The 26,355-nt window shown below is 41.9% G+C and overlaps 1 protein-coding gene across 2 annotated transcripts in view; it reads right to left on the reverse strand.

The window, feature by feature from the left end:
- The window catches only part of LOC124716977 (cytochrome P450 4C1-like), a 166,323-nt gene that overhangs the window by 108,920 nt on the left and 31,048 nt on the right, over positions 1 to 26,355 (reverse strand). The window contains exons 2-3 of one of the 2 annotated variants that reach the window (XM_047243581.1): positions 24,951 to 25,188; positions 4,822 to 5,023 (exon numbers count right to left, since the gene is read on the reverse strand). In XM_047243581.1, coding sequence (XP_047099537.1) covers positions 4,822 to 5,023; positions 24,951 to 25,165 — 417 coding nt within the window. In that variant the 5' untranslated portion in view covers positions 25,166 to 25,188. Of the gene's footprint in view, positions 1 to 4,821; positions 5,024 to 24,950; positions 25,201 to 26,355 lie in introns of both variants that reach the window. The other variant, XM_047243580.1, reaches the window with a different exon arrangement.

Consider the following 26,355-nt stretch of genomic DNA (forward strand, 5'->3'; position numbering starts at 1 on the left):
TGTATTAATGCTGACAGAGCCCAATGTTTCAACCATTCTTCGCATTTATCTATTTCTAAGTGTGCAACAAGTGAGAAACTCAGTTGGTATCGTTAAGGAGGTTGTTTCATTTTTTACAGCCCCTCCAAAAAGAAATACTGTACACGTTAAGCATACAGGCAGTCAGCTTGTCTCCAAGTGTGAAACAAGATGGGTAGAAAGGAAGTTACCTGTAGTGCCGTTACTTTAAAAATTTAAAAATTCGTGTTGTGCCTTGAGGAAATTTCACAATGGTCACATTTTTCAAGTGACACCTCTAGTGTAACAGCTACGACGCTTTTATATGCTATCAGTAATGAAGAATTTATCTTAACTCTAGTGTGTCTTGCTGATGTGCTCCGTCAAAAATTGCCTCTCAGTAGATTTTTTTCCAAAAAGAAACTATTGACGTTACAGAAGCAACTAATACCGTAAACGACACTTTATCAGTCTTAAAAACAAAGCGAGATAACGCAGTTGCAGAGTTCAGTTTCCTTTATGATGAAGCGAAGAGAACCGCAGATGTTGTTGGAAGCACCATCTGAACACCCAGAATTACATCTCACCAAATTAACAGATCTGATGCTGCTCCATCGAATCCAGAAAGTTATTTTAGGGTTAATGTCTTCATTCCCATTCTCGACACAATTAGCAACGATCTTGGAAGCAGATTCTCTAAAAACGTCCTAATTCTCTTCAACCTGAACACTCTTCTACCAAAAGTCTGTTCTTCGTCGACAAGATCCGTGGAGTCAGTGATTAGTGATACCGAAACAGTGGCTAGAAGGAATGAGATTTTAAGTCTGCAGAGGAGTGTGCGCTGATATGAAACTTCCTGGCAGATTAAAACCGAGTCTCGGTATGGCACAAAGTTTTAATCTGGCAGGAAGTATATCAGCGCACACTCCCCAGCAGAGTGAAAATCTCATTCTGGAAATATCCCCCAGGCTATGGCTAAGCCATGTCTCCGCAGTATCCTTTCTTTCAGGAGTACTAGTTCTGCCAGGTTCGCAGGAAAACTTCTGTAAAGTTTGGAAGACAGGAGACGAGGTAATGGCACAAGTGAAGCTGTGAGGATGGGGCATGAGCCGTGCTTGGGTATCTCAGATGGTAGAGCACTTGCCCGCGAAAGGCAAATGTCCCGAGCTCGAGTCTCGGTAGTGCACACAATTTTAATCTGGCAGGAAGTTTCAGTGGCTAGAAAGTATTATAAACTGTTTAGAATGGATGAAAGTGACTGCATCTCTAATTTCGGGGCAGAAGTCAAGTTGTGGGTGACAAAATGGAATCTTTAATGTCGATCCTTTCTTGTCTTCCTGTCTCAACTGCAACAGCCGAAAGATCTTTCTCTACAATGAAATTGATTAAGACTTGGTTATGAAATCGTTCTGAGTAAAACCACTTAACTGGGCATGCTTTATCGTAAGTACGTAGGGACGTTGTTATTAACAAAAAATATTAGATAAATTTATTGCAAAGGGTGAAATGAGGAGAAGATGTATGCTTTCTGAGGTCTAGATGTTGTTAATCCAGCTGATGGGAAAATAATTAATAATTACGAAAATATATTAGTTTTTGCGCTTTTATAAGAACTGTAAAGACTACAAACCACCTGCTAATGTGCATAAAACGGATCAAATATGAACTTTACAAATAGAGAGCCAATACAAAAAGTGTTAACGTAACTTCTACCAAAATTTAAATCACTCACTACACAGAAATATATCATATTATATTCAAAATTATTGTTTTTTATCTCTTATATAAGCTTGTAATGACTATTGCTCATAGAATTTTTTTTCAGAACTGGTATCATTCTAGACTGTTTAAAAATTGAAAACGTAAAAAGAACTATGGATTTATTTATGACTTTACTAATAGTGTTTTAAAATAAAGTATTTCAGTTTACAAAACGCTTATGTAAGATGATACTTTCCTGTTAACAATTATGTAAATGTAAGTAACTATGAAACGACTTTGAAGGCCAGACGTCTGTATCCCCAAAATAAAGCACGTCTTTCCCGCGTCTTTGATATGTCTTTTTAGTCTCAAAAAGCTTGAAATGCTACATTTTAAAGACCTTTTTTTCTTTGTTTTCTAGGGAACACCCCAGGTTCTTTTTCTTTTCGAGGCAATCACCCACTCCTCCCCCACCCCCCACCCCCCACCCACCGCATAAAATTTCTAAAATTCTCCACTGGACAGTACCCGAGACAGCTTGGCTGCAGTCCCACGTGAAACGGAAATCCAAAGAGGTTCCAGCAAACGCGGGGAATACATAGAGCAATGTTTACAACAGGTTTACTCTTATGATGAACAGATTATACTAGTTAATATATCTGCACCTAACACAGCTGATGCTAAGATATAGGCAGTCTGCGAATTTATTTGAAATTACCTAGGTAGTACTTTAAATGAAGACAGTAGGCGAGAAGTAGACGTTTAATATGAGTAATATTATTCGTTAAATAAATGCCGATTGAGACATGTCGCAAAGAAACTTTTGTCAAGCTGCGTCCTAAATACGAGACGTGTTTCGGCATTTAGATTACGTAACTATGGTGTGGAATGTCTACTAGTTCTTTATTCTCTTCCAACAGGAACAACAACAATAGATCGTGGTCACTAACTTGGGAGACATGCGTTAACTCGCGCGAACTGTTCACGACAGAGGTACACGCTGGTTGCACGTGGCGCAGTCGGGAATTGTGCTCAGATAAAACACTTTAACTTCTTGTTCCTCCATACTCTAGTCACGTGTGGCTTCACTACCAACTATAAAACCAGTCCCAATACTTAAGCTACGTTTAGTACACAGCAACGTATCAGTTAAAATGAGCCAAACGTAAAGAATCCAATGGCCACATTTCTCGCTGAAACCCTTCAAATGTTATTGTGCACAGCTCTTGGTTCAAATGGCTCTGAGCACTATGGGAGTCAACTTCTGAGGTCATCAGTCCCCTAGAACTTAGAACTACTTAAACCTAACTAACCCAAGGACGTCACACACCTCCATGCCCGAGGCAGGATTCGAACCTGCGATCGTAGCGGTCTCGCGGTTCCAGACTGTAGCGCCTAAAACCGCACGGTCACTCCGGCCGGCCTGCAGGGTTCTAAGAAGTATCACAGTAAGAATGACCAATATCGTAAAAACATTTCTCATCATCGAGCCGTGATAGGAAACTGTAAGATATGAAAGGAACCATTATGTGTGCCAGTTAGTTTCCTCAGACTCGAATGAGAGATATTGTATACATTAGTGAAGAAAGCGCGCAAATGCGAAGCATGTCTTTTTTAATATCTTAAAGGAAAAGGAGAACCTCAAATTCAGTAGTTGATGTAGCTTTGCTTCATTTACATACAGTATTTTTTACAGTTTAATGAGCTTTCATTGTTTACAGGAGGAAACAGGAAAACTATTTTTTTTCATGTACTGCTGCTGACAGTCCCCCAATGAAAATCGCTCGTTACTTCCCTGTGTGGTCTTTTCTGTAATTTTAACTTTAGCATTACATCAAACAACTGTTTACACGTAGTTAAGCCCTGCAGCTAAACTGCGAAATCAATAAAATAAACAAAACACATGCTGTCGCCTTTGGCTTCAGACATAGCTACTAACTAAAATTGTAATACAGCAATTGCCCGTTGTTAATCAGTTTATTACTGGTTCCAAAATATTTTGTCTGTTAACATATTGCTTCCTGCAAGGTATCTTGCACCGTTACTTTTTAAACACATGGGCGTCAGGACAACCAAATAAATATAATATCGAGCAGTATGTTGTTTCTAGCTATGTACAAGTGAGACTGTTGTTTAATGTTTATTTTTGCTGTCAATGGTTTCGATATCCAAAGATATATGCAAGTAAGTTGCACCCCACTTCGCGAGGTATGAAATGACGAGTGACGTTGCAATCCCTGGAGCTGTATTCAGTGTGGCGAGTACTCTTTCTTGAATATTATGTTATTCGCCCCTTGATGTTATTGATGGAACGATATGACTTATGGTCCGCTCTAATACAGTAATTTCTTGAAATTCAATTTATGTTGAACAGTGAATTGGAAGATGTGCGAGTGGGTCGGAGATTAAAAGCTCATATCCTCTGTGTTCATTCGTATGAGATCGCACTCTCAGTTTATATTCAAGCAAATGAGAAAAAGTTTATTATTAACAACATTTATATCGAAGACTTACCAAACCGTATCTTTCTTTTCTCTAAGTAAGTGTAGCACAACGTAAAACTCGCTGTGTAGCAGTCACTTTTAAAAATTACAACTCGACCTCCGACAATTTCCTCTCACTGTACATCACTTTTCACACCAATAATTAATTCTTAGTGTATTGTAACGTAACATTTTGCGTTTCTCGCCCAACTAGTTCAACGAATGCCATTACTTGTCCCTCTCCATTCAGTAATCTTTCAACTGTCTTTGTCTTCCTCTGATTTCACCTTCTTGCTACATCTCCGGGTATTGTACTCATGCAAAAGAAACTATAGAGGTACAGTATTTTATATATTAGTTTACTAATGTTACGTAGCACAGATTGCATAAATGAAAAGGAGGGAAAAAATCAAAGAACATTCCGTCACACATTCACGACAGTTTTGCAGCTTTCCCTAGTACTGAAACCACGAACCGCCTCTGTCTCCGAGATAAATATCACAAAAAGCCTACAGTTTGCTCGGGATGACAGTGAAAGCCCCTTTATGTGCGACCGTAGCATGATGATGCTGCTTTATTATTTTCCACTATTGTATTTTAGCTATGCTTTGTAAGTCTTGACATGTTGGTTTTGACTCACCTCAGAGTGAAACGTGGGGTTGATGAGTTTGCGATGTGTCTTCCACCGGCTACCATTGAGGGTGAGTAATCCGTCGCCGACGAAGGGCCACATGGCGCTCGTGCTCAGGGGATCTCGTTCTACCAATTTGGACGTCACCAGGATGTGTTGTATGTCGTCTGGGTGAGCGACCATTATCACCAGTTTCGGGCCCGCGTAGAACCTGCCACCACAACCACAGCATCCAGACTTTTTATTTACTGGCATGGCGGGAAAACAGCTGTATGTACACTGAAGTCTGCAGAAACTGCGATACTCACTGGAACAAAACGTCACAGAAAAGCTGAAGCACGCAAGAAGAAGCTTTACTGTACTGCTCTAGAGACGTCCACTACTCCGTCCAAACAGGCCTCGAAAGGCCCGGGTGTACCGACCGACCACCCTGGTTGCCAAGAGGGGTCACCAAACCCGTACCATAACCTACCTAAGTGCTGGCCAAGCACGGCGCTTAACTTCGCTGATCTGACAGGAATCAGTGTTACCGCTGTGGCAAGGCCGGTGGCAGATACATCTAATACTCATAGATAAACTAAGGGTTTATGAATGTGATGGTACAGCTAACCAATGAATAACGTGTTTAATGAAAAGCAAGCATAAACTTGTACATGGTAATTAAAGAATTAGGGCTTTCACGACCGGATGACATAGCTGCTCGTAAACCTTTCCGGATACGAGATCGTGGTCCAAGAGATGCTTCTGTTCCTGACGTTTCGTCCAGGACTGCTTGGACATCCTCAGAGACGCCCCTCGGCTGAGTCTTACCGACTGACCGGTCCGAGCGACATATATACTGTAGGAAAGGGGGACATAGTCGAAATAACACGTCATGAGCAGAGATAGTCCTTGTGAAAGATAATACTTAACTATCGATTGTCATCTTGTCAACGATGAAATTGTATAGTGATTCTGCAGAGCTACTGTCCATATGTCGCTAAGTTTCATTTCCTCTTTCCTAATAAAATTATCCTGGTGCTTATGAATTTCGGTGGCTTCCCTACATAGTCTTGGGTAATAATTTGATGTTGTAGATAAAACTTCTGTTTCAGGAAACTTCACTTCGTGGTCTCCTGACTGAAGAGCATGCTCTGCTACAGCTGATTTCTGACTTTTTCGTAGACGGCAAAGAGCTCGGCGCCAGTCTCTGTTTCGGCTCCCATCTCCTCATTGCCACCTGGAACCCTCCCCCACTCCTCCCTCCCTGTCGTCGCTCGGTCATCTACACTGCCCAGTGATGAAGAGGAGGTTTTGCGGGGAGGGATGTGGTATCAGATATCGATACCACCCCACGAGCTTCGCCAAGTTGGCAACAGAACTGCAAGTTTCCATTAGACACTGACAGGGGACGCACGGGATGTGGCGGAGCCAATGGCGTGTGCCCACGGAGCCACGCCCCCAGCGGCTCTTTACCACGGCTTGCGGCAAGCGCTCCGCCCACTCGCTCTCAGAGCCACTGCGCTGTGACACCACCGTTTGTGCTTACTACAGGGAGCCTGACTCTTGTTGACATTGATATTGCTATTGCTGTTTAATGGTTTACCCCATTCGCTAATCATTTCCGCTCCCATTCAGCTTTCGTACGACGGCATTTGCTGCACCACTCTGCAGCCCACCTCTCCTCACCGTTGACACAGGAACCACTAGCTGCGCTGTGTGGAGCCTCTTGCCACATATCCACAGTATATATTCGGGGTGGGTGTGAGTAGGTCTGATACAACGGGAGTGATTGTGTTGAAGCCCAGAAAATTCATCTGTTGTAATGCATTCCTTAACTTGTGTGCAAAGTTCAGTAACATGCAGGTGACCTGCTTCTGCTGCAGAGCGACACGGTTTAAGCCTCCGCGCCTCTTCAGACGTTTGGAGAGCTGGGCTGGGGTGATGCATCTGATAGCCATCATTCCGTGAAAAATATTCCAGGCAATGGTAGTGCAGACAGTGAAATAGACATTGTCGAATACTTACTGACTGCGTGTCACACTTGCGAAGATCTTCAGTGTGTTAGACAATTGACAGCTCCAGCTCTTGAACGGTTTTGTATAAAAGCTCTTTGTACACAAGTCACAAGCGACTCCACCCAGTGCAGCCCACACGACAAGTGCCAGCAGTTTTTGAAAGGAAGAGACTTATGCAGTCTATCAGTAATGCAATTAATGGTGAGAGGACAATATATTTCTGGTCACTCACAATAAATAAGCACTCATTTAATAATACTTGTTTTGTGAATGAAACCTCCTTTTCATGCTACAACTTAATTTGTTTTCCCAAGGCGCGTTTTACCTTTTTCTTACTCTAAGGTATCTTCAGTGGGATTTAGAGTGATTTAGGTTTGTTATTTTTAGATCATCAAACAGTTCACGTCGCGTTCTTTATGTAAATAAGTAGTTTGTTGGCACCTTCGTCTCCTCTCATCTGGTCTGCCACTTCATTTGCGAAATGTAAGCACTATTTAGTAATCCGAACTTTTCCTTCCCACTGTTCACCATGTTTCTCCTTCTTCTTTGTGCTGCACTATTACTCTTTTGCCTCTGGATATAGCTATTAGTTCGAACACTGAGCTTTTGAAGATAGTAAACATTGTGACTTATTTATGTGTTTCCTCCCGTTTGGTTTGTTAACCTACATATTAGCAATCTGAAAAAGTATATGTCCCCCCGATAGCTGAATGGTCAGCGTGACGGGCTGTCGTCCTAAGGTGCTCGGGTTCGATTTCACACTGGGTCGGGGATTTTCTCCGCTCAGGGTCTTGGTGTTGTGTTGTCTTGGCCTAAGGGGCACGGATTCGATTCCCGCCTCGGTCGGGGATTTTCTCCGCTCAGGGACTTGGTGTTGTGTTGTCTTCATCATCATTTCATCCCCATCGGGCGCGCAGGTCGCCCAATGTGGCGCAAAATGTAATAAGACCTACACCAAGGCGGCCGGACCTGCCCCGTAATGGGCCTCCTGGCCAATGACGCCAAACGCTCATTCCAGCAATGTATATGTTGTAAACTACCTTTATGTCTATGTGTGTGGGGAGGGGGTGTATGGGGAGGGCGGGGAATTGATAGTTTGGGTTGTAGAATGTTGAAAGTGAATGTAATAGCTAGTAGAGACTGGCTGAAAGCTTTGGATTGGCTAACTTGAGTTTTGGTTTAAATGTTCTGTGGAGGAGTTCATGGACAAGTGAGTGAAGAAGTGTTATTATTATTATGACAATAATCCTCATTTGGACTGTTATTCTATTATTTTATCTCTTAGTGTAAACTATGAATTGTTTGACATGTGTACTTTATCATTTCTGCTTTAGTTTTCTGTATGTGGTAAATTTCTTGTAGGTTAGGAGGTCTTTCTTACTGTCGATTCTTATTATTTTCATGGCTCCTTCTCTAGCAGCTTGTTTGCTGTTACATTCTCTCAAGTCTTCTGCAATTTTTGAGCAGTTTGTCCCATATTTCCAGGCTCTCATGTGTTCTTTGTATCTGGCATCAAATGTTCTGTTTTTCTATGTATCTGCCATTACAAGACTTAGACTGTAGTTGATATATACCTGATATCTGTTTTTGTTGGTTTGGGGGTGTATTTTTGTTTAGAACTGTCTGTTGTGTATGCTATGATTATTTCCTGTCATTTGAAAATGTTGGTGATTTTATGTGCAAGTATCTGTTTGTACGTTTTGTTCAACATCTTGTGTTTTCTATCATATTTTTCTGATTATTCCGTGTTGTTGTTATGGTACTGAGTGTATTGTTTGGTTCTGTTGCGTTTTTGTCTGTGGTTTGGTGCTTTCTGCTTTTGTTTTACTTTTAATTTTGTTGTTTAGCTTTGTGACTTTGTTACTATTGTAATCGTTGTTTTGCTGTCTGCATTATTATGTCCAGTTCTTTTGGGTAATTTTACTTGGTGAGTGGCACTGTGTTGAGTCTATGGGGCATGGGTCGAAATGCTGCTTGCTTTTGTAAGTGTGGGTGGTTCGAAGATTGGGAATACTAATGTCCGTTCCTATGGGTTTACGGTAAATTTCAAACATATGTTTACGGTTTTGTTTTATTGATCGTTCTATCCAGAAACTTAATTTGGTTATTCTGGTAACTCCACTGTGTAAACACGAGTTCAGTGACGTTATTTTCCCCACTGACGTAAGAGAACTGGACAGGAAATGCTGTGCAGGTATAGTGTGTCTACAAAACGTAAACCGAGTAGCATTGTGATAGTGGGGGAAGTTATTTTTCCCTGAAGAACGCTGCGGCTGCCGTACCAGAAGTCAAAGAAGTAGTTTCGCCTCTAGTAACACAGAACAGTCTGCAGACGTTTACGTGGGTTCCAGCCATCTGCGTTAGTATCAGTGGCAGCTCATGTGCGTATTCCATGCAGTGTTGATGCACTTTGTGGGGAAAAAAAAAATCACTCCCCGGGCATGACTGGTCACTCCGTCGGCAGTGGTGATAAGGCGCCCTGTGGAGGTCGGTGTAGCTTTCTGAAACACCGCGCAGTCGCTCTTTGTGCTACAGTGCGGTACGAGAGCGGCGGACCACCTGTTCGCTCTTCCGTTTTGTGACCTACGAAGGCGGGGAGCGCAGGGCCAGAATCCGACGCCCAACCTTCCGCTCCGCCTTCACTCTTTTACACATCGAGGACACCATGTATCCACGAATACGGCTCTGTTGGACTCATAGGTGGCACACACCATTTAAAATTTCTTCTTAACGCACTTGAGATAACCGTAGATATTAATTTTATGCCATTAAAACACTATTTTCAGAAATATGCGATTTTTGCATGCAAAGCGGAAAGTATTACTCGAAGATGAGAAATCAATTGGACTATCTTTATGGGATATTTATTGTAGTCTAATTTTGTACTGAGAAGCATTTTCCCTAGAAGTCACGGGTTTTGAGATATTCGAGTAAAAATGTAAATAAAACTAAAAAACTAAACTTCATCCGAACAGGCCTTGGAAGGCCGCCGTCTCATCCTCAACATAGAGGCGTCACTGGATGCGTATATGGAGGGGCATGTGGTCAGCACACTGCTCTCCCGGCCGTATGTCAGTTTACGAAACCGGAGCTGCTACTTCTCAATCAAGTAGCTATTCAGTTTGCCTCACAAGGGCTGAGTGCACCCCACCTGCCAACAGCGCTCGGCAGACCGGGTGGTCACCCATCCAAGTGCTAGCCCAGCCCGACAGCGCTTAACTTCGATGAACTGACGGCGACCGATGTTACCACTGCGGCAAGGCCGTTGGCAAAAATGTAATGAAAGTGATCTTTACATGGTGCCCCCGCCCTCCACCGCAACCCGCACATCTCACCGGTTAGGAATTTTAGTATGCTGTTCAGAACTATGCCCCTGCCACGTTTTTTCCACTTAATCTGAATGAGTAGCGCTTGCAGTTGAGGTGTTGCGGTCAAATCAGGAGCGTATCGCTTCATGGCGCTTTCGAGATGTACTGAGCAACCTCGTAATCTTGAGCAGTTTTAGTCACAAACCCTATAGTTACTCCCACACGCTCATCAGGAAGAATACACTCTTATACCAAAACCTGGAATCATAGAATAAAGGCAAATAATAGAAAATGATAATAGAAAATGACCGACATATCACCTTTTTAATCAAATAACACACACATTACCATAAATATTGTGCGACTAAAAACACAGTATATTTTCAAGCAAAACATTTGACTTCAGCATGTTCATAAAAATTCCTGTTATTTACGAAGGTCATTCAATAAATAATGTCCGACATTTTTTAAAAAAGCCATGACTATACATAACAAACGTCCTTGTTGGTGCTTCACATTTGATGTTTGTTCTCTTCGCCGGTGAAGTTTAGAACCGTCCTGACATATGGCAGGGCCGTTCTACAGCGTCAAAATGGCGTCTACACACGACTCACGTTACAAGCAGCGTGCTGTTATTGAATCATTGTGTGCAGAAAAAGAAATGGTGGTAAACATCCGTAAACATTTGTTTGCAGTGTATGACGATGCAGCAGTTGGTAGGAGTACAGTTGGACGATAGGTAAAGAAAGTTATAGCCTCAGGAAATGCAGAAACAGAGCCCCTTTATCAGCCATGCTGGGGACGTCCTGTCACAGCCACTGCTCCAGACATGCTGAATCGTGCGGATGCCATTATTCATGCCGACTGGCGATTCACAACTCGACAATTGGGTCTACAGTTGTCAGTCAGCATTGGAAGTGCGTCTGAAATCATCAAGACTCTCAGATATACAAAGAAGTGTTCACGATGGGTTCTACAAATGCTCACAGCGGACCACAAGATTCAAAGATAGGTCATTTCATCTGATTCGTTTGAGCGCTTTGAGACCAACAGAGAGGTTTTACTGTGACGGTTCGTTACGGGGGACAAAAGCTGGGTGCACCACTTTGCGACGGAAACAAAAAGGCAGTCCATGGAGTGACATCATTATCATTCACCACAAAAGAATAAATTCGAGACAACCGTCTCTGCTGGAAAAGTCACGATGACAGTCTTCTGGGATTATAATGGGATCATTCCCATTATAATGGCATCGACAAGAATCCAGCAGAAATCTTGCTCCAACACCATAATGCACCCCCACACACAAGAATGAGAATCCAGGAACACATCGCCAAATTGGGTTGGACATCATTGCCTCATCCACCCTGCACTCCAGACCTGGCACCCTCGGACTTCCATCTCTTTGGGCCACTTAAAGATTCCCTACGGGGAACACACCTTGAAGATGACGGGAGTGTCAATCATGCAGTGAAAACGTGGCTACACCTACAGGACAAGAGCTTTTACTAGCAGGGAGTACATGCTCTTCCATGATGCTGGCACATGGCCATAGAAGCTGATGGAGACTACGTAGAAAAATAGTACACAGACAAGACGTGTTGATGTGTATTGTCACTAAATTCTCATTCTTAACTACAAATATGTTCCGAGAAAAAAAAATGGGGCATTGCTTATTGAACGTCCCTTGTCTATAAACATTCATAATTAAACAATACACATGATAGCACTCAAAGAGGAGTGTACTTTGCCTTATGCTTATTATGCAAAACTTCCCTATTTCCCTTGTCACGTTCCACTAAAGAAAGACTGTAATTTTTAAGGATGATGGATAGGTGAAGCCAGGAATGCTGTGTGTTTTGGATCAACACAACGGAAGATACTACACATTATTTTTGTACCAAGGACGTAGTTTTTCCTAAGCTATTGAACTTAATTCCTCACTTAATAACATTAATAAACCAGTGTTTCAGAATTCTCTAGCCGTTGCGTCTGCGCAATATGTATGTGAGGTGACATTGTGCAAACGGTGCTGTGCTTTGGCAAAAGATACATGTTTTAACATGGCAACAAGTGAAATGTAAGTTTTACTCGAAATTCGCCACTCATGGTGCTTCTCTGCAAATTGCAAATGGTTATCAAGACAGGCGAACATAATCCTCTGCTTTTGTTACATTTTCAGCGGCATTCTTTTTGGGTAATAGCAAAAGCAGATCGTTTCCAGTGGCCAGCATGCAAGGGTAGGAGTGCAGGGGCTCCACTTAATATTTACAAAAAATGTGAGCGCAGGCTTCAGTTGAGAACGACGCCTCCCCTCCAGCGCTTGGTATTTCCTTTACACAGCCTGCCCCCCAGCCCCCCCCCCCCCCCACTACCGCTCTCTCCACATATACCCTGCCAACTGCGCATCTACCGGCCGCGTTATTTTATGTGCACTTTACTTCCCTTCACAGGTGTTAAAATTCAAATTGTGGCTTTACACAGGGTGGGAAGGGGCTGTGACGCTCAAATCAAGTTAAAGAGGTTGAGGATGATTATTTCGCTTCGCCCTATCAGGTGCCACAGCATGCTTCACTGGAGCCAACAGTAACCAGACGATTTGTCGCCAGTTGAACATAATGCAGAATCTAGGTGATGCATGGAAAGGAGGTGCTCGTATCTTTCACAACTGGTGGAACTGAAGTCCCAGCAGACCTTCTCAGCAGTCACTGCGTTGCGCCAGAAAACTAGATCTCAACTGGCGTTGAGGATAACGGTGGAAAACTACTCGGCCATAGTCTGGGCAGTGTCTCGCAGGTTTGTCTGAGACCTACATTCCCCTCACGTCAGCCACTGGGACCCTCCCTCCTCTCTCAGAACTCTCCTGCTTGTCTTCTATTCTTAGTGGGACGGTTTATACCGTTTAGAAGCTGTCCCCGAGATATCTTTTTGCTGTCTCTAATAGTCGGCGACATTTCACCCTCGCTACTGAGATGTCTCCGAGGTTCTCTGCAGCTGGCTGGCACTTGAGCCTGCGCATAACCACCTGCCTGGGCCTGATTGCCAGGTGGTTCAAAAAGATCTCCGAGCACTATGGGACTTAATATCTGAGGTCATGAGTCCCCTAGAACTTAGAACTACTTAAACCTAACTAACCTAAGGACATCACACACATCCATGCCCTAGGCAGGATTCGAACATGCGACCGACTGAAGCGCCTAGAACCGGCGACAGGTGGTGTTCGTCGCTCCACCATAGAATGGGCTGCGTTTCTAGCACGCCTGAAGACTGTAGAATGGATACCTGGTGGCGGGATAGATCCTTTGCTAATATGATCCACCCATTTCTGAACACTGTCACGGGGTTCAAAGACAGAAAGCCGTAAAGTGCCCATTGTGGGGCTTTCTGTCAGTCACCAGCATGTCTGTCAGGTAAATCCAGATCCGGAATTCATCACTTGGGTGATTGAACGTTTTCCACTAAGTGGAGCATGCAAAGATCAAAGAGCATACTAAACGAACAACCCTACTACAGTGCTCCCACCACGTTCAAGAAACACGCAAGTGACAACATGAGAAGCTCACAATTGCACTGGCCTGTGGGGCAGGTGGTTGCAGAGCCCCAAAGCTCTTCGTGTGCATTAAGATACCCACCAGGGTGTAAAGGGTCGGGGAGCTGAGTAATGGATTCACTGAGAGCGTCTTTGACTGGCGGGTAAGCTGAAAATGCCATCAACCTGCGACCGAACCGCCGAATCCTTTCGTCAGTAAATGGGGTATGTTCTCAACTGACTCAGTTGTTTTAATCACCTCCCCAGATGGAATGAGCCGCTTCCTAATTCCGTATGTATATCACCAATACAGACTTGTAGCTGTCACGCCTTTGCGCTTACTGCTATGTATTTTAACAGTAAGTAGCTCAGTCCTAATGGTAAGAGGTAGTAGTGAATTTAAATTGTTAATATTTGAATACAGCACAGCTGCCACATGCTCAGTTCACTTTTACTCTGCTCCTACCCTCGCCATTGCACAACATTAACTATGTGTTCTTGGACCTTGCTAACCTATTAAATTCACTTGCATGTTAGTTTTGACCGTTACTCGCCAGTATTTACCTAATGATTAAAGCACACTCCTAACTGGACTATTTCCCAAATGGCCTGTGATGATTGAACGGGTTCGATCCACAGCCTACAGTGCCCTACAGTTCACATGGTAGCACTGCCTACCTGACCCACTTAACTTGGTAGTGAGGTTATGTATCCAATCATCACTGCTAGCAGCAGTAGATAATCCTATCAGCACGACGATAGCACCAGACTTACTGTCGAATCCTCCAGAAAATACTTATAACTACGGTCGCCAGCTCTGAAGGAGCAAAAGAATAAATCAATTTTTGGCTCATTTCAAAGTAAAACGGCTTGAATTGAATTTAAACTTAATTTTGAATATTACTATTACTGAGCATTCAAGGTGATTCAACAAAGCAAATACTCTTTCAACTTCTGTGTGTTGCCTTAGTAATTACTACCAAGATTATTTATGCAACTTGGGTTAACAAATTTCTATCCTTGGACTTTATGTAATGATTTTGGATATTACTCTTTGAACAACTGATATAGAATTGCTTAAGTGACGTTACTTAAAAAGTTACTCAGAAAAATTTAAGTTAACTATAAAATGGCGACTCATTCTGATGTGACCATTGCTCTTTTCAACCTTCTTAGACGCTACAGTATTCTTCAACAAAAATAATTGTAAATGAAAGAGGCGATGGTGGCCTCAGTCTGATTTCACTATACTATGTTTGAGGTTACTACACTTTACAATGAACAACATGCGTCGTAATTTTACTCATAAGTGTGTTCTGTCCTCTGTACTTGCATAAAAAGAAAAACTGGTTTTCTCCTTTTACATTTCTATAAAGTTCGAATTAACAATTACGAGCAGTCTTGCCTTGGATGGACGTGCCGGTGCTAGTGGTGAGATGTATGTGGATAACGCAACTCTTCACGCCTCATGCCCTTAATGGCGGCTGGAACCACGAGCCGTAGCACTCGTACAAGCTACTGCACGTTCGCCATAAAATCTGGGTGCAGAAACTCTTACAATCGGCCCCAGTGGCATAGAGGCGGCTTCGATAACCATTCGTCGCGTTTTACTCCACAAACGGCGACGATATTCGCCTCTTCGCCGTTACCCAATCACTTTTGCGTGAGCACAGTTACACACGTCCGATCACGTCAACACTCTCCAGGCCATTCTATTGTTCAGTCCCTCTGTCTCCAGCTACCACTAGCGACGCTCATATCACCAAGAGTGGGGCCCTGCCCCTACCATATTTTTATCGAAATCATTTAGTGTTTAAGACATTTTATATTTATTACCCTGGAGTTCATACCAGTCATAATGATTTACTAGTATCGCTTAACAATATTAAATAACTTATAATTAACAAGAAAAAGAATACATTTGAGTCCGAGAGCTTAGTGCATTGTCTGATGGATAGCATGGTGGTGCCTTTCCGCTAGTTCCCACTACTGTCAGCTCACGCTAATTCCCAATAGATGGCATCAGGGTGTGCTCCCTGACAGTCTCACGCCAGCGCGCTCGTTTCCGACACGCGGGCTCCAAATTACTGGCAGCGTAACATCATTTCAGTTCAGTTACACACGCCCCACATCTTATTGAAGTATCTAACAGTGATAATTCAAAATGAAGTCTCTCCTATAATGAATCTGAAAACGATCGTTAAGCTTTTTACAAAGGGTTTTTCCCTTTCTTACTGGTACACCTCCACACTTATATTACATATTTAAAATTCAACACCAAATCTTTCTCTCTTTACAACTAAACATTACACAAATGATTTAAATATACTCTTTCCAATTTTCTTACTTCTAAACACAGTACACTTTAAACATTTCTTTACAAAAACTTTAAATACACTTCTTTTATCTCAGGCAAGTAAAACACATGTAATGCACCTATTGCTTTATAGCCTGTCCTTTTCACTTTACCTCCTCATTTTTCTACATCTTCCACAACACTTATTTACACATCCATTAAGGCTTTCTTAGAAGCTCAGTCTGTCCCTATCTGTTTAGTCTCTACTTAAACTAGAGGATTCATTAGAATACTGCAGCATATTTTAGTGAACATTTGCCTTTCACATAGAACAAAAGAAACAAAACTGTTTACATATTGCTTTACTTTAATATTTATTTATATATTTATTTATTTAATTTTCAATCTGGTAGAATCCGTGGTTCATACCTTTTGATATCCACTATGTATCCATATATATATATATATATATATATATATATATATATATATATATATGTGTGTGTGTGTGTGTAAATTTGATGATCACGTTATTAATTTCACTTGACTTTTCATGTGTTTTTACAAGAACGAGATCACCTATTTTGAATTTAGGATTCCTTACTTTTTCTTCGTGACAACGAATTCTCGCATCTGCTTGTTTCCTCATCTTGTCTTTTACTTAGTTCTTTTTACTATCACAATGTAATTCAACTCTATCTGGATATTCTAGTAGGTCTTCTACTAGACTTTTACTTCTTGTCTTTTTCAGGATTTTTTCTGGAGTAAATGAATTCATGATTTCTTCGAATTCACTCACGTACATGCTCCACTTCTTGTGGTTTCTATGGCAGTACGTCCTAAATAACTGACCTATCTCGTGCATATATCTTTCTGCCGGATTGCTTGATGGGTGATAAGCTGAGATATGTACCACTTCTACCTGTTTCTCAGTCATTCCAGCCTTCCACATTTTTGAGCAAAACTGAACACCATTATCTGATAGTATTCTCTTTGGCTTCCCTACTTTCACAAAATAATCGCACACCATTTTATCATACACAGCTTTGGCAGTAGCTTTTCTCAAGGGATATAGCTTTATACACTTTGAGAAAAGTTCAGCTGCTACAAATATGTGCACAAAACCCCCCATGGTTTTCAGTAATGGTCAAAAGATATCTACTGCTACTATTTTTCATACTTCATCAGGTCTTATTGATTGCATGGGCCCTTGATTAGTGGCATTTGTTACTTTCGCCTTTTGCCATAGATCGCAAGATCTTATCCTCTGTGCTACCCTTCATGCCATGTTGCTAAAGGTAATGCATTCATCTAACTTATCGGTACACTTCCGTGCACCACAATGACCATATGCCAAGTGAACATGATCTATCAGCACTTCAGTGTGTTGTTCCGGCTGACATACCCTCCACTTCCCTGGATTACTTAATCTTTGAAGATACAGTACACCTTTATGTATTTTATATGAAGCCCTTATGTTAGTTGCATCCGGATTGTCAAACTCTATCTTTACCAACTTGAGTGCATCATCATCACTTTGATAACTTCGCATATTCCGACATAATTCCCTAATTTTTTCTCTTCCTTCCTCTTTTTTGAAGTAATTCACCTCAAAAACACCTTCCCTGTTCTTTCCACTTTCTAGTGTCTCACATCCTTCCGGTAATCTCGACAAAGCATCCGGTACTGAATGTTCTTTCCCTTTAACATACTTGATCTCTATATCAAATTGTTGTAAAAACAGCGCCCGTATGGTCAACCTGTTATGTAACAATCTGCAATCCTTCAAAAATATTAAAGCTTTGTGGTCTGTATGGACTACAGTCTTATGTCCCCATAAGAAAAGTTGAAATTTCCTAAAACCCCATACTATAGCTAAGGCCTCCTTCCCTGAAACCGTGTACTTTCTTTCGTACTTAGACATGGTTCTACTCGCAAATGCTATCTGTCTATGAGTTTTTTCCCCATTTATCATTACCTCCTGAAACATGGATACTCCCAATCCATAATCTGAACTATCTGCTTCCATGTGGAATGGTTCACAAAAGTCAGGTTGCCATAACATTATATTTTTAGCCAAATTGTCTTTTAGCCAGTTGAATGCTGTTTCACATCCCTCAGTCCATATATACACACTGTTCTTCTTAAGTAGGTTGTTCAGATGTGGGCTTCTGAACACCTGATCATCCACATACTTATGATAAAGGGAACAAAGTCCTATAAACGACTTTAGTTGTTTTTTATTCTTGGGAGTCAAACAATTTCTTATTGCTTTGACTTTATCAGGATCCTTTTCAATTCCCTCTGGTGTTACTATGTGACCTGAAAACTTTATTTGTTTCTTCACAAACTCGCATTTTTTCAGGTCCAGGGTCATTCCTCCTTTAATTAAAGCTTTGAACAACCTGTCGCATAACTCCATGTGCTCTTCCCATGTCCTTGTAGCAATTAACAGGTCATCTACATAAACTGTGATTAACGAACTAAGTTCACTCCCTAAAATTTTGTCTAAAGCCCGAATGAACACTGAAACGGAAGTATTTAGGCTAAATGGTACCGCTGTGTAATGGTAGCATTTGCCATTGAACAAAAATGCTGTGTACTTCTTAGACTCCTCACTTAATGGGATTTGCCAGTATTCGGCTATTAGGTCTAAACTAGTCATGTACTTTACACCATTAAACTTCTGCAATAAATTAGCTATGTTCTCAGGACGATCCAACTTCCTCTTCACTACTTTATTCAGTGTACGAGCATCTACCACTATTTGCACACTTCCATCCTTCTTTCCTACTATCACCAATGGGTTATTATATGGGCTAGAACTCCGTTCAATGACCCCACATGAAACCATTTTATCTATTTCCTTTTCAACTGCTTCTTTCTTAGACAAGGGTACATTATATGGTGGTTTAAAGAAAGGTTCATGTTCCTCGCCCTCCATGCAGTGCTCATAATTTATCAGTCGACCCGGTTTGTCCGAAAATACCTCCTGATTTTCTTTCAGAATTTGCCATAGATCCTCCCTTTGGGTATCAGATAATCCTTCCGTTTCATCCACTACCTTTCGAAGGATTGTCTCTTTATCTCCATCTTCAACTATCTGCCTCACCGGAAACCAATCGAATTTTTTACCTATTCCTGAATCATGATCATCCCTAAATTCTGCCCATCTCAGCTGGTTCTCTTCCATTACTCTAGATGATTCAAATGGTATTTATAATACTGCACTATCAACTTGACAAACTATTATCCCTTTCTCACGATCTATAATTACGTCCTGTTTTATTAACCAGTCAATGCCTAAAATGATTTCGGAACTGAGCTCTGGAACTACTAAAAATGCATTCGAAAATAGCTTGTTTTTTATCTTAAATTCCATCATCACTTGATGCTTAACGGGCTTACTACACTTCCCTGTCGCCCCTATCACTTTAACATCGGTTACTGGCATCATGACTACTCCTCGTTGCTCTTTGATCATCTCAAAAAATGCGTGCGAAATAGCACTTATTTGAGCACCCGTATCCAACAATACATATAAATCGTACTCACATACATTAATGGGTATGATTGTTTGCATCCTGTTGTCCTCCTTCATGCTATTTTTATCTTCCCATAATAAACCCTTCTCCACTGCTAGGTCTTGCCATATTCTTTTTCCGGTTTTTATTCTGACCATTTTATCCGGAGGTTTCTTTCTCCTTTTCATCCTAAATTCTTCTACCACTTTTTCCAATAATTCTACATCTAGGCTCTTTAATGCTGTCTCTTCCTCATTCGAATCTGTCATGCCTGAACTCTCGGTTGCAGAATCGGAAACTTCCTCTACTTCTTTTTCTCCCTGGATGCTTTCTGATGACTTTGACGATAATTCCTCCTCCTTAGAAATATGACCTTCTTCTGATTCAAATAATTCTCGCAAATTATAATCCATTTCTCTTCTTTCCCTTCGTTGGATAGTACATCCACCACTCTTACTTTCATTATTTTCGCCTACTAATGGAATTCCACTCTCACTCAACTCATTTGCTTCAGTGCTACAGGGATCACAACACTCTTTCTCTTGGTTAGATACACTTTCGCTAATTTCTTTAAAAGAATCTTCATCACAGTCGTGTACTCTTGCTGTCACTAGACACACATTATAATCGGTATGGCTCTCTAACACTGTCATATTCGCGTCCGAATTAATCACTTGAGCGGAAGATCTTTCTAATTGTGCAGGCTGACTTTTGAGCTGATGTACGTATTCTGCATACAAGATAATTTCTGAATCGGCATGCGTATCTGCACTATGCCCCTTTTTCTTATCCACCCTTTCCTCTTTAATTACTTCTCGATTTGATTCGTTGGCTATTTGTACGAATCTTTTACCATAATCAACATCACTCCTCCCTTGCCCCTGCCTCTCTGCACAGTTGCCATCCCTCCCGACAAACAATCCCTTCTCTGACTCTCCCCTCATTAATTCGTCACTCTGACCTCGAATTGTACTTATTCCATTCACCTGATCCTTCAAATCCGACCGATATTCTTTTCCTACATCATTTCCCTTAATAATTCCTCCCCGCTCTCTCTCCTCTGTTTGCATCCCTGCATTATACTTCGCAAAGTTTCGTTTATGAAACTGCTCTTCAGGCGAACGACGCACTATCCTACTATAGTAATGAATACTCCGATCTTCCCTATATTTGGGCCATTTCTTTCTTTCCGCTCGCGTTAGGCCCTTGACCTGCGCGGCATTTAGTTTTCCTGATTTTGATATTGCACCCTGTTTGCCTGATAGTTTCCTCTCCCTCGCTGATTGTTACCTCCTTGACCACTTCCTCTCATCATACTAATTTGCTGTTCACTCCTACCACCTTATACTATTGCATTCTGATTTCTGAAACCTCGAAACTCTCTAGTTTCACGCCACCTATCTTCATTCTCGATTTTTTCTAAAAATTCATCGAATGTTCGACGAGTGCCTCCTACATAACGCTTTGAATCGTCACGTAGCTTTTCCACAACTCCCACACTATCTCTGATTCTGATCTATGATCTTTAAGATACTCCAAATACTTGAACCATCCTTCATAGTATTCTTTCATGAGCCCACGCCAAGTTCTGGCATTCTGGATACAACGAATTCTCTCCACAACCTATCTCTCTGTTGTGTGCCCCAGAATTCCTCTAGGAACTTTTCTATGAAGTCTGTAAACTTCAAATTGTCCATATCCAAATTCAATCCCCAAAGTTTAGCATGACCTGCTAAAGCGTCTATTACTAAATTAATTTTTTCTTTATCCGACATGTCTGTTGATAAGACACATTCGCAATTTTTTATAAAATCCATTGGATGCCATCCACCTTGTTTCTTTTGAGGATCGTGTTTTTCCTCCCTACTCAGTATTTCTGATTTATTCATTACCAATGCGATACCACTTCAGTTAGGAAACGTCTGATTCTGAACTTGCTGACTTAACCATTTTATCTCACTATGCAGTGTACTTTCCTGCTTCTGCACACCTGCATCAAAACTCGACGTGGTATTGCGCAGTGTTTCAATATCAGCTGCCGTTTCTTTACAATCTCTGTCTTCACAGCTGGTACTATTACCTGTAATTTACTTTCAATTATCGGTTCTAATTTTTTACTAACCAAAGGTTCCACTGATTTCTCTATTTTTCTGGATTTTGGTATCAAATCTTTTCTCTATTTCTGTGACTTTTCTCTGAACATTTGTTATTTCAGCCCTAATGCTATTTACTGATTTGTTTACCTCTGTGATACGTTGGCTTTGCGTATTCAAAATATCTAAATTGGCTTTTATTTTTCCAGATAGGATTTCATCCATTTCTGCTTTCAAGCTAACATTCCCTTCTCGAATTTGTACCATCATCCTATTTAACAAACTTGTTAATTCCATATCCTCTCCCTTTTGACTTGCATCCACAGATACATTGGGTTCACTAATACAGATTTTTATTAAATCAAGTATTACTTGTTTAACTACTACTATTGGACTTCCTTTTGCTGCTTTACAGGTTGTCGTCTTGAACTTATCAATTGTGGTGTATTTGTCTACAACAGAATTTTAATTTTAAAATTTTCTTGAAACTACAAGTTTACATAAAACACTTTTATTGCAGCCACTATTCTAGAAGCTTGGTAAGTCCTGTCACAGTCGCCAAATGCGAATGAACTGCCGAACTCTACCATCAGTAAACGGGGTATGTTCTCAACTGACTCAGTTGTTTTAACCCCCTCCCCTGTCCGCCCCAGTAGCTGAGTGGTCAGCGTGACGGGTTGCCGTCCTCTGGGCCCGGGTTCGATTCCCGGCTGGGTCGGAGATTTTCTCCGCTCAGGGACTGGGTGTTGTGTTGTGTTCATCATCATTTCATCCCCATCCGGCGTGCAGGTCGCCCAATGTGGCGCCGAATGTAATAAGACCTGCGATATGGCGGCCGGACCTGCCCCGCGAGGGGCCTCCCGGCCAATGACGCCAAACGCTCATTTCCATTTCCACCCCCACCCCTGACAGAATGACCCACTTCCTAATTCCGTACGTATATCACCAATACGGACTTGTAGCTGTCACGCCTTTGCGCTTACTGCTACGTATTTTAACGGTAAATAGCTCAGTCCTAATGGTGAGGGGTTTTAGTGAATTCAAGTTGTTAATATTTGAATACAGCACAGCTGCCACACACTCAGTTCACTTTTACTCCACTCCTACCCTCGCCATTGCACAACATTAACTATGTGCTACTTGGACGTTGCTAAGCTATTAAATTCACTTGCATGTACATTTTGACCGTTACTAGCCAGTATTTACCTAATGATTAAAGCACACTCCTTACCGGACTGTTTCCCAAATGGCCTGTGATGATTGAACGGGTTCGATCCACGGCCTACAGTGCCCTATAGTTCACATGGTAGCACTGCCTACCTGAACCACTTAACTTGGTGGTGAGGTTATGTATCCAATCATCACTGCTAGCAGCAATGGATAATCATATCAGCACGGCGAGAGCACCAGACTTACCGTCGAATCCTCCAGAAAATACTTATAACTACGGTCGCCAGCTCTGAAGGAGCAAAAGAATAAATCAGTTTTTGGCTCGCTTCAAAGTAAAACAGCTTGAATTGAATTTAAACTTAATTTTGAATATTACTATTACTGAGCATTCAAGGTGATTCAACAAAGCAAATACTCTTTCAATTTCTGTGTGTTGCCTTGGTAATTACTACCAAGACTATTTATGCAACTTGGGTTAACAAATTTCTATCCTTGGACTTTATGTAATGATTTTGGATATTACTCTTTGAACAATTGATGTAGAATTGCTTAAGTGACGTTACTTAAAAAGTTACTCAGAAAAATTTAAGTTAACTATAAAATGGCGACTCTTTCTGATGTGACCATTGCTATTTTCAACCTTCTTGTACGCTAAAGTATTCTACAACAAAAATAATTGTAAGTGAAAGAGGCGATGGTGGCCTCAGTCTGATTTCACTATACTATGTTTGAGGTTACTACACTTTACAATGAACAACATGCGTCGTAATTTTACTCATAACTGTGTTCTGTCCTCTGTACTTGCATAAAAAGAAAAACTGGTTTTCTCCTTTTACATTTCTATAAAGTTCGAATTAACAATTACGAGCAGTCTTGCCTTGGATGGACGTGCCGGTGCTGGTGGTGAGATGTATGTGGATAACGCAACTCTTCACGCCTCATGCCCTTAATGGCGGCTGGAACCACGAGCCGTAGCACTCGTACAAGCTAATGCACGTTCGCCATAAAATCTGGGTGCAGGAACTCTTACAATCGGCCCCAGTGGCTTAGAGGCGGCTTCGATAACCATTCGTCGCGTTTTACTCCACAAACGGCGACGATATTCGCCACTTCGCCATTGCACACTTTTGCGTGATCACAGTTACAAACGTCCGATCACGTCAACACTCCCCAGGCCATTCTATTGTTCTGTCCCTCTGTCTCCAGCTACCACTAGCGACGCTCGTATCACCAAGAGTGGGGCCCTTACCCTGCATTTTTATCGAAATCATTTAGTGTTTAAGACATTTTATATTTATTACCCTGGAGTTCATACCAGTCATAATGATTTACTAGTATCGCTTAACAATATTAAATAACTTATAATTAACAAGAAAAAGAATACATTTGAGTCCGAGAGCTTAGTGCATTGTCTGATGGATAGCGTGGTGGTGCCTTTCGGCTAGTTCCCGCTACTGTCAGCTCACGCTAATTCCCAATAGATGGCATCAGTGTGTGCTCCCTGACAGTCTCACGACAGCGCTCCCGTTTCCGACACGTGGGCTCCAAATTACTGGCAGCGTAACATCATTTCAGTTCCGCTACAAACCGATGGCCAACAAGAACCGATACAGTGACTGCTTGTAGGCTAGCTGCGATGGAGAGAAGCGAGGAGTGGTAGATGTTAGTCACTCCTCCTTTAGCTCACTCTCGCTAAGATTGTCCTTTTTGTAGAGAATGTAGCCACGTTGCTAATGGGCAACAGATAACTTAAGGTGAGGCTTCTGATGCATTGGTCTGGTCTACGCTGTTAGTTGCACTTTCTCCACGTGTATCCTGAACCCATCCTAGTGCCATCAGGAAGACATCAGTGTCCAAGTTTGCAGAGTCTGATGACTTCTGACCTGTCCGTTTTGGCCTGTTATTTCCCATCCCCAGCTTGGATTTTGGGTACCTCATTTAACAGCACCGCAGGCTCACTCAGACGTGTTCCTGGTTTTTGTAACTTGAAGGAGCGCAACCTTTAGTTTCCTGTGTTATGGACCACTGATCAACTGTTGCCCCAATTCTCTAATGCTCCTATGTCTGCAGAAGTTTCGCTTGGCCCACTGTTACGTTATTGCTATACAAAGATTAGACAGCTGGCAATGCCCAGTGTGGGCCAGCCTCTTAGACAGTGGGATTTTCTGCCTGTATGCTATGTTGGATTTAATCACTCTCCCAACAGACGCCGTGAGCTCACCTCATCAAGTCTCCATACTGGCGGTGGAAGTCTCGAATCTTTTGGAGAGTCACTGGATGCTCCAGGAAGTTCAGAGCATTCCCGATGATGGGCAGTGTGGGCGGCCCTGGGATGTCGACGTGGGGTTTGGTGACCCACAGCCACCACAGCACCGCCACCACGCCGGCGCAGCACCACACCGCCGACTGCACCAACAGCCACGCCCACCATGCCATGGCTCAACTGCTATCGTGGTCGCCTGAGAACAAACCTGCAGTGAGTAGCTTAGTTGGATGTAGTCGTGTTAATGGTATAAGTAGGGCTGAACATAACAAAATAAGCCTAGTTTTTGATTGAAAGTAAATATAACTTCGAAGGGGTGTTCCAACACCAATTTATGTTTTGTAACCCAGGATTACCAGGGACCACTTCTCAATAAAGAAAGATCATTGGAGGATTCCCAAACAGCAAACACTGGCCAGTAATTCTTGATGCAGGAATTCAAATACCTATAATTAGATCAAGTAGTTCTTGATGTAGGAATGCAAATACCTCTAATTAGATCAATCTCTAGATCAACATGGAACTTTAGAAAATCTAACTGGACTGAATTCTACAAAAAACGTGATAAATTGATCAGATGGACAGCCCCATTAAGAGAAAATTATGAGGCATCCGCTGGAGCAGTTTTACCAATAGCAAACAGTGTGCGCCTTGAAGGTTCTGGAAGGAATACATTCGACACTGGACTAATGACTGTGAAGAAATATATGTCCAATTTAACCACCAATGAGTGAGAAACAGGTAAGGAATTACTAAAGCACCATGATGAAGCTCGTAAAGAATGAGGGAACAAAAAACCGAGAGTCTGTATTTTACGAGGTCAAGCAGAGAGCCATGGAGTCTCTTAAAAAGTAGGAGGAAGTCGATCTCCTACCTGCAAAGACCCCGGAGTAACGCCAGACCAGATTGCAAATAGATCTCCCTCCATAGCCCCTCATATAAACCACATACAAGAGTTGTTAAGTAAAAGCTTAGCAATCTGTAGCACAAGGCATTCAACAAATCAAAGTATTCCAGGGACTTCACCTTAGATGACGCAGTGCAGCATTCGAAGAAACGAGAAAACGCAAAGCTCCAGAATTGGATGGGATACACGCAGAGTTCCTCATCAATTGTGTGAATGAGACTCGTAAGTGATTTGCGATCTTCTTCATCAGTATTATGCGGTTGGGTAACTTTCAGAAAGCCTTCAAAATAACGAGTCATTGCTATACTGAAGCCTGGCAAATCAGCGAATAAATAAAGCTGTCAGTTGTAGTCCAAGCGTATCCCTGAGATGCTGATACAAGATTTTGGAAAGAAGCAGCCTTAACAGAATCGGTCCAAAGGTCTGTGAAGATACTCCCATGCAATAAGCAGTATT

This window comes from Schistocerca piceifrons, chromosome 9 (assembly GCF_021461385.2).
Source record: "Schistocerca piceifrons isolate TAMUIC-IGC-003096 chromosome 9, iqSchPice1.1, whole genome shotgun sequence".
Lineage (NCBI taxonomy): Eukaryota > Metazoa > Arthropoda > Insecta > Orthoptera > Acrididae > Schistocerca > Schistocerca piceifrons.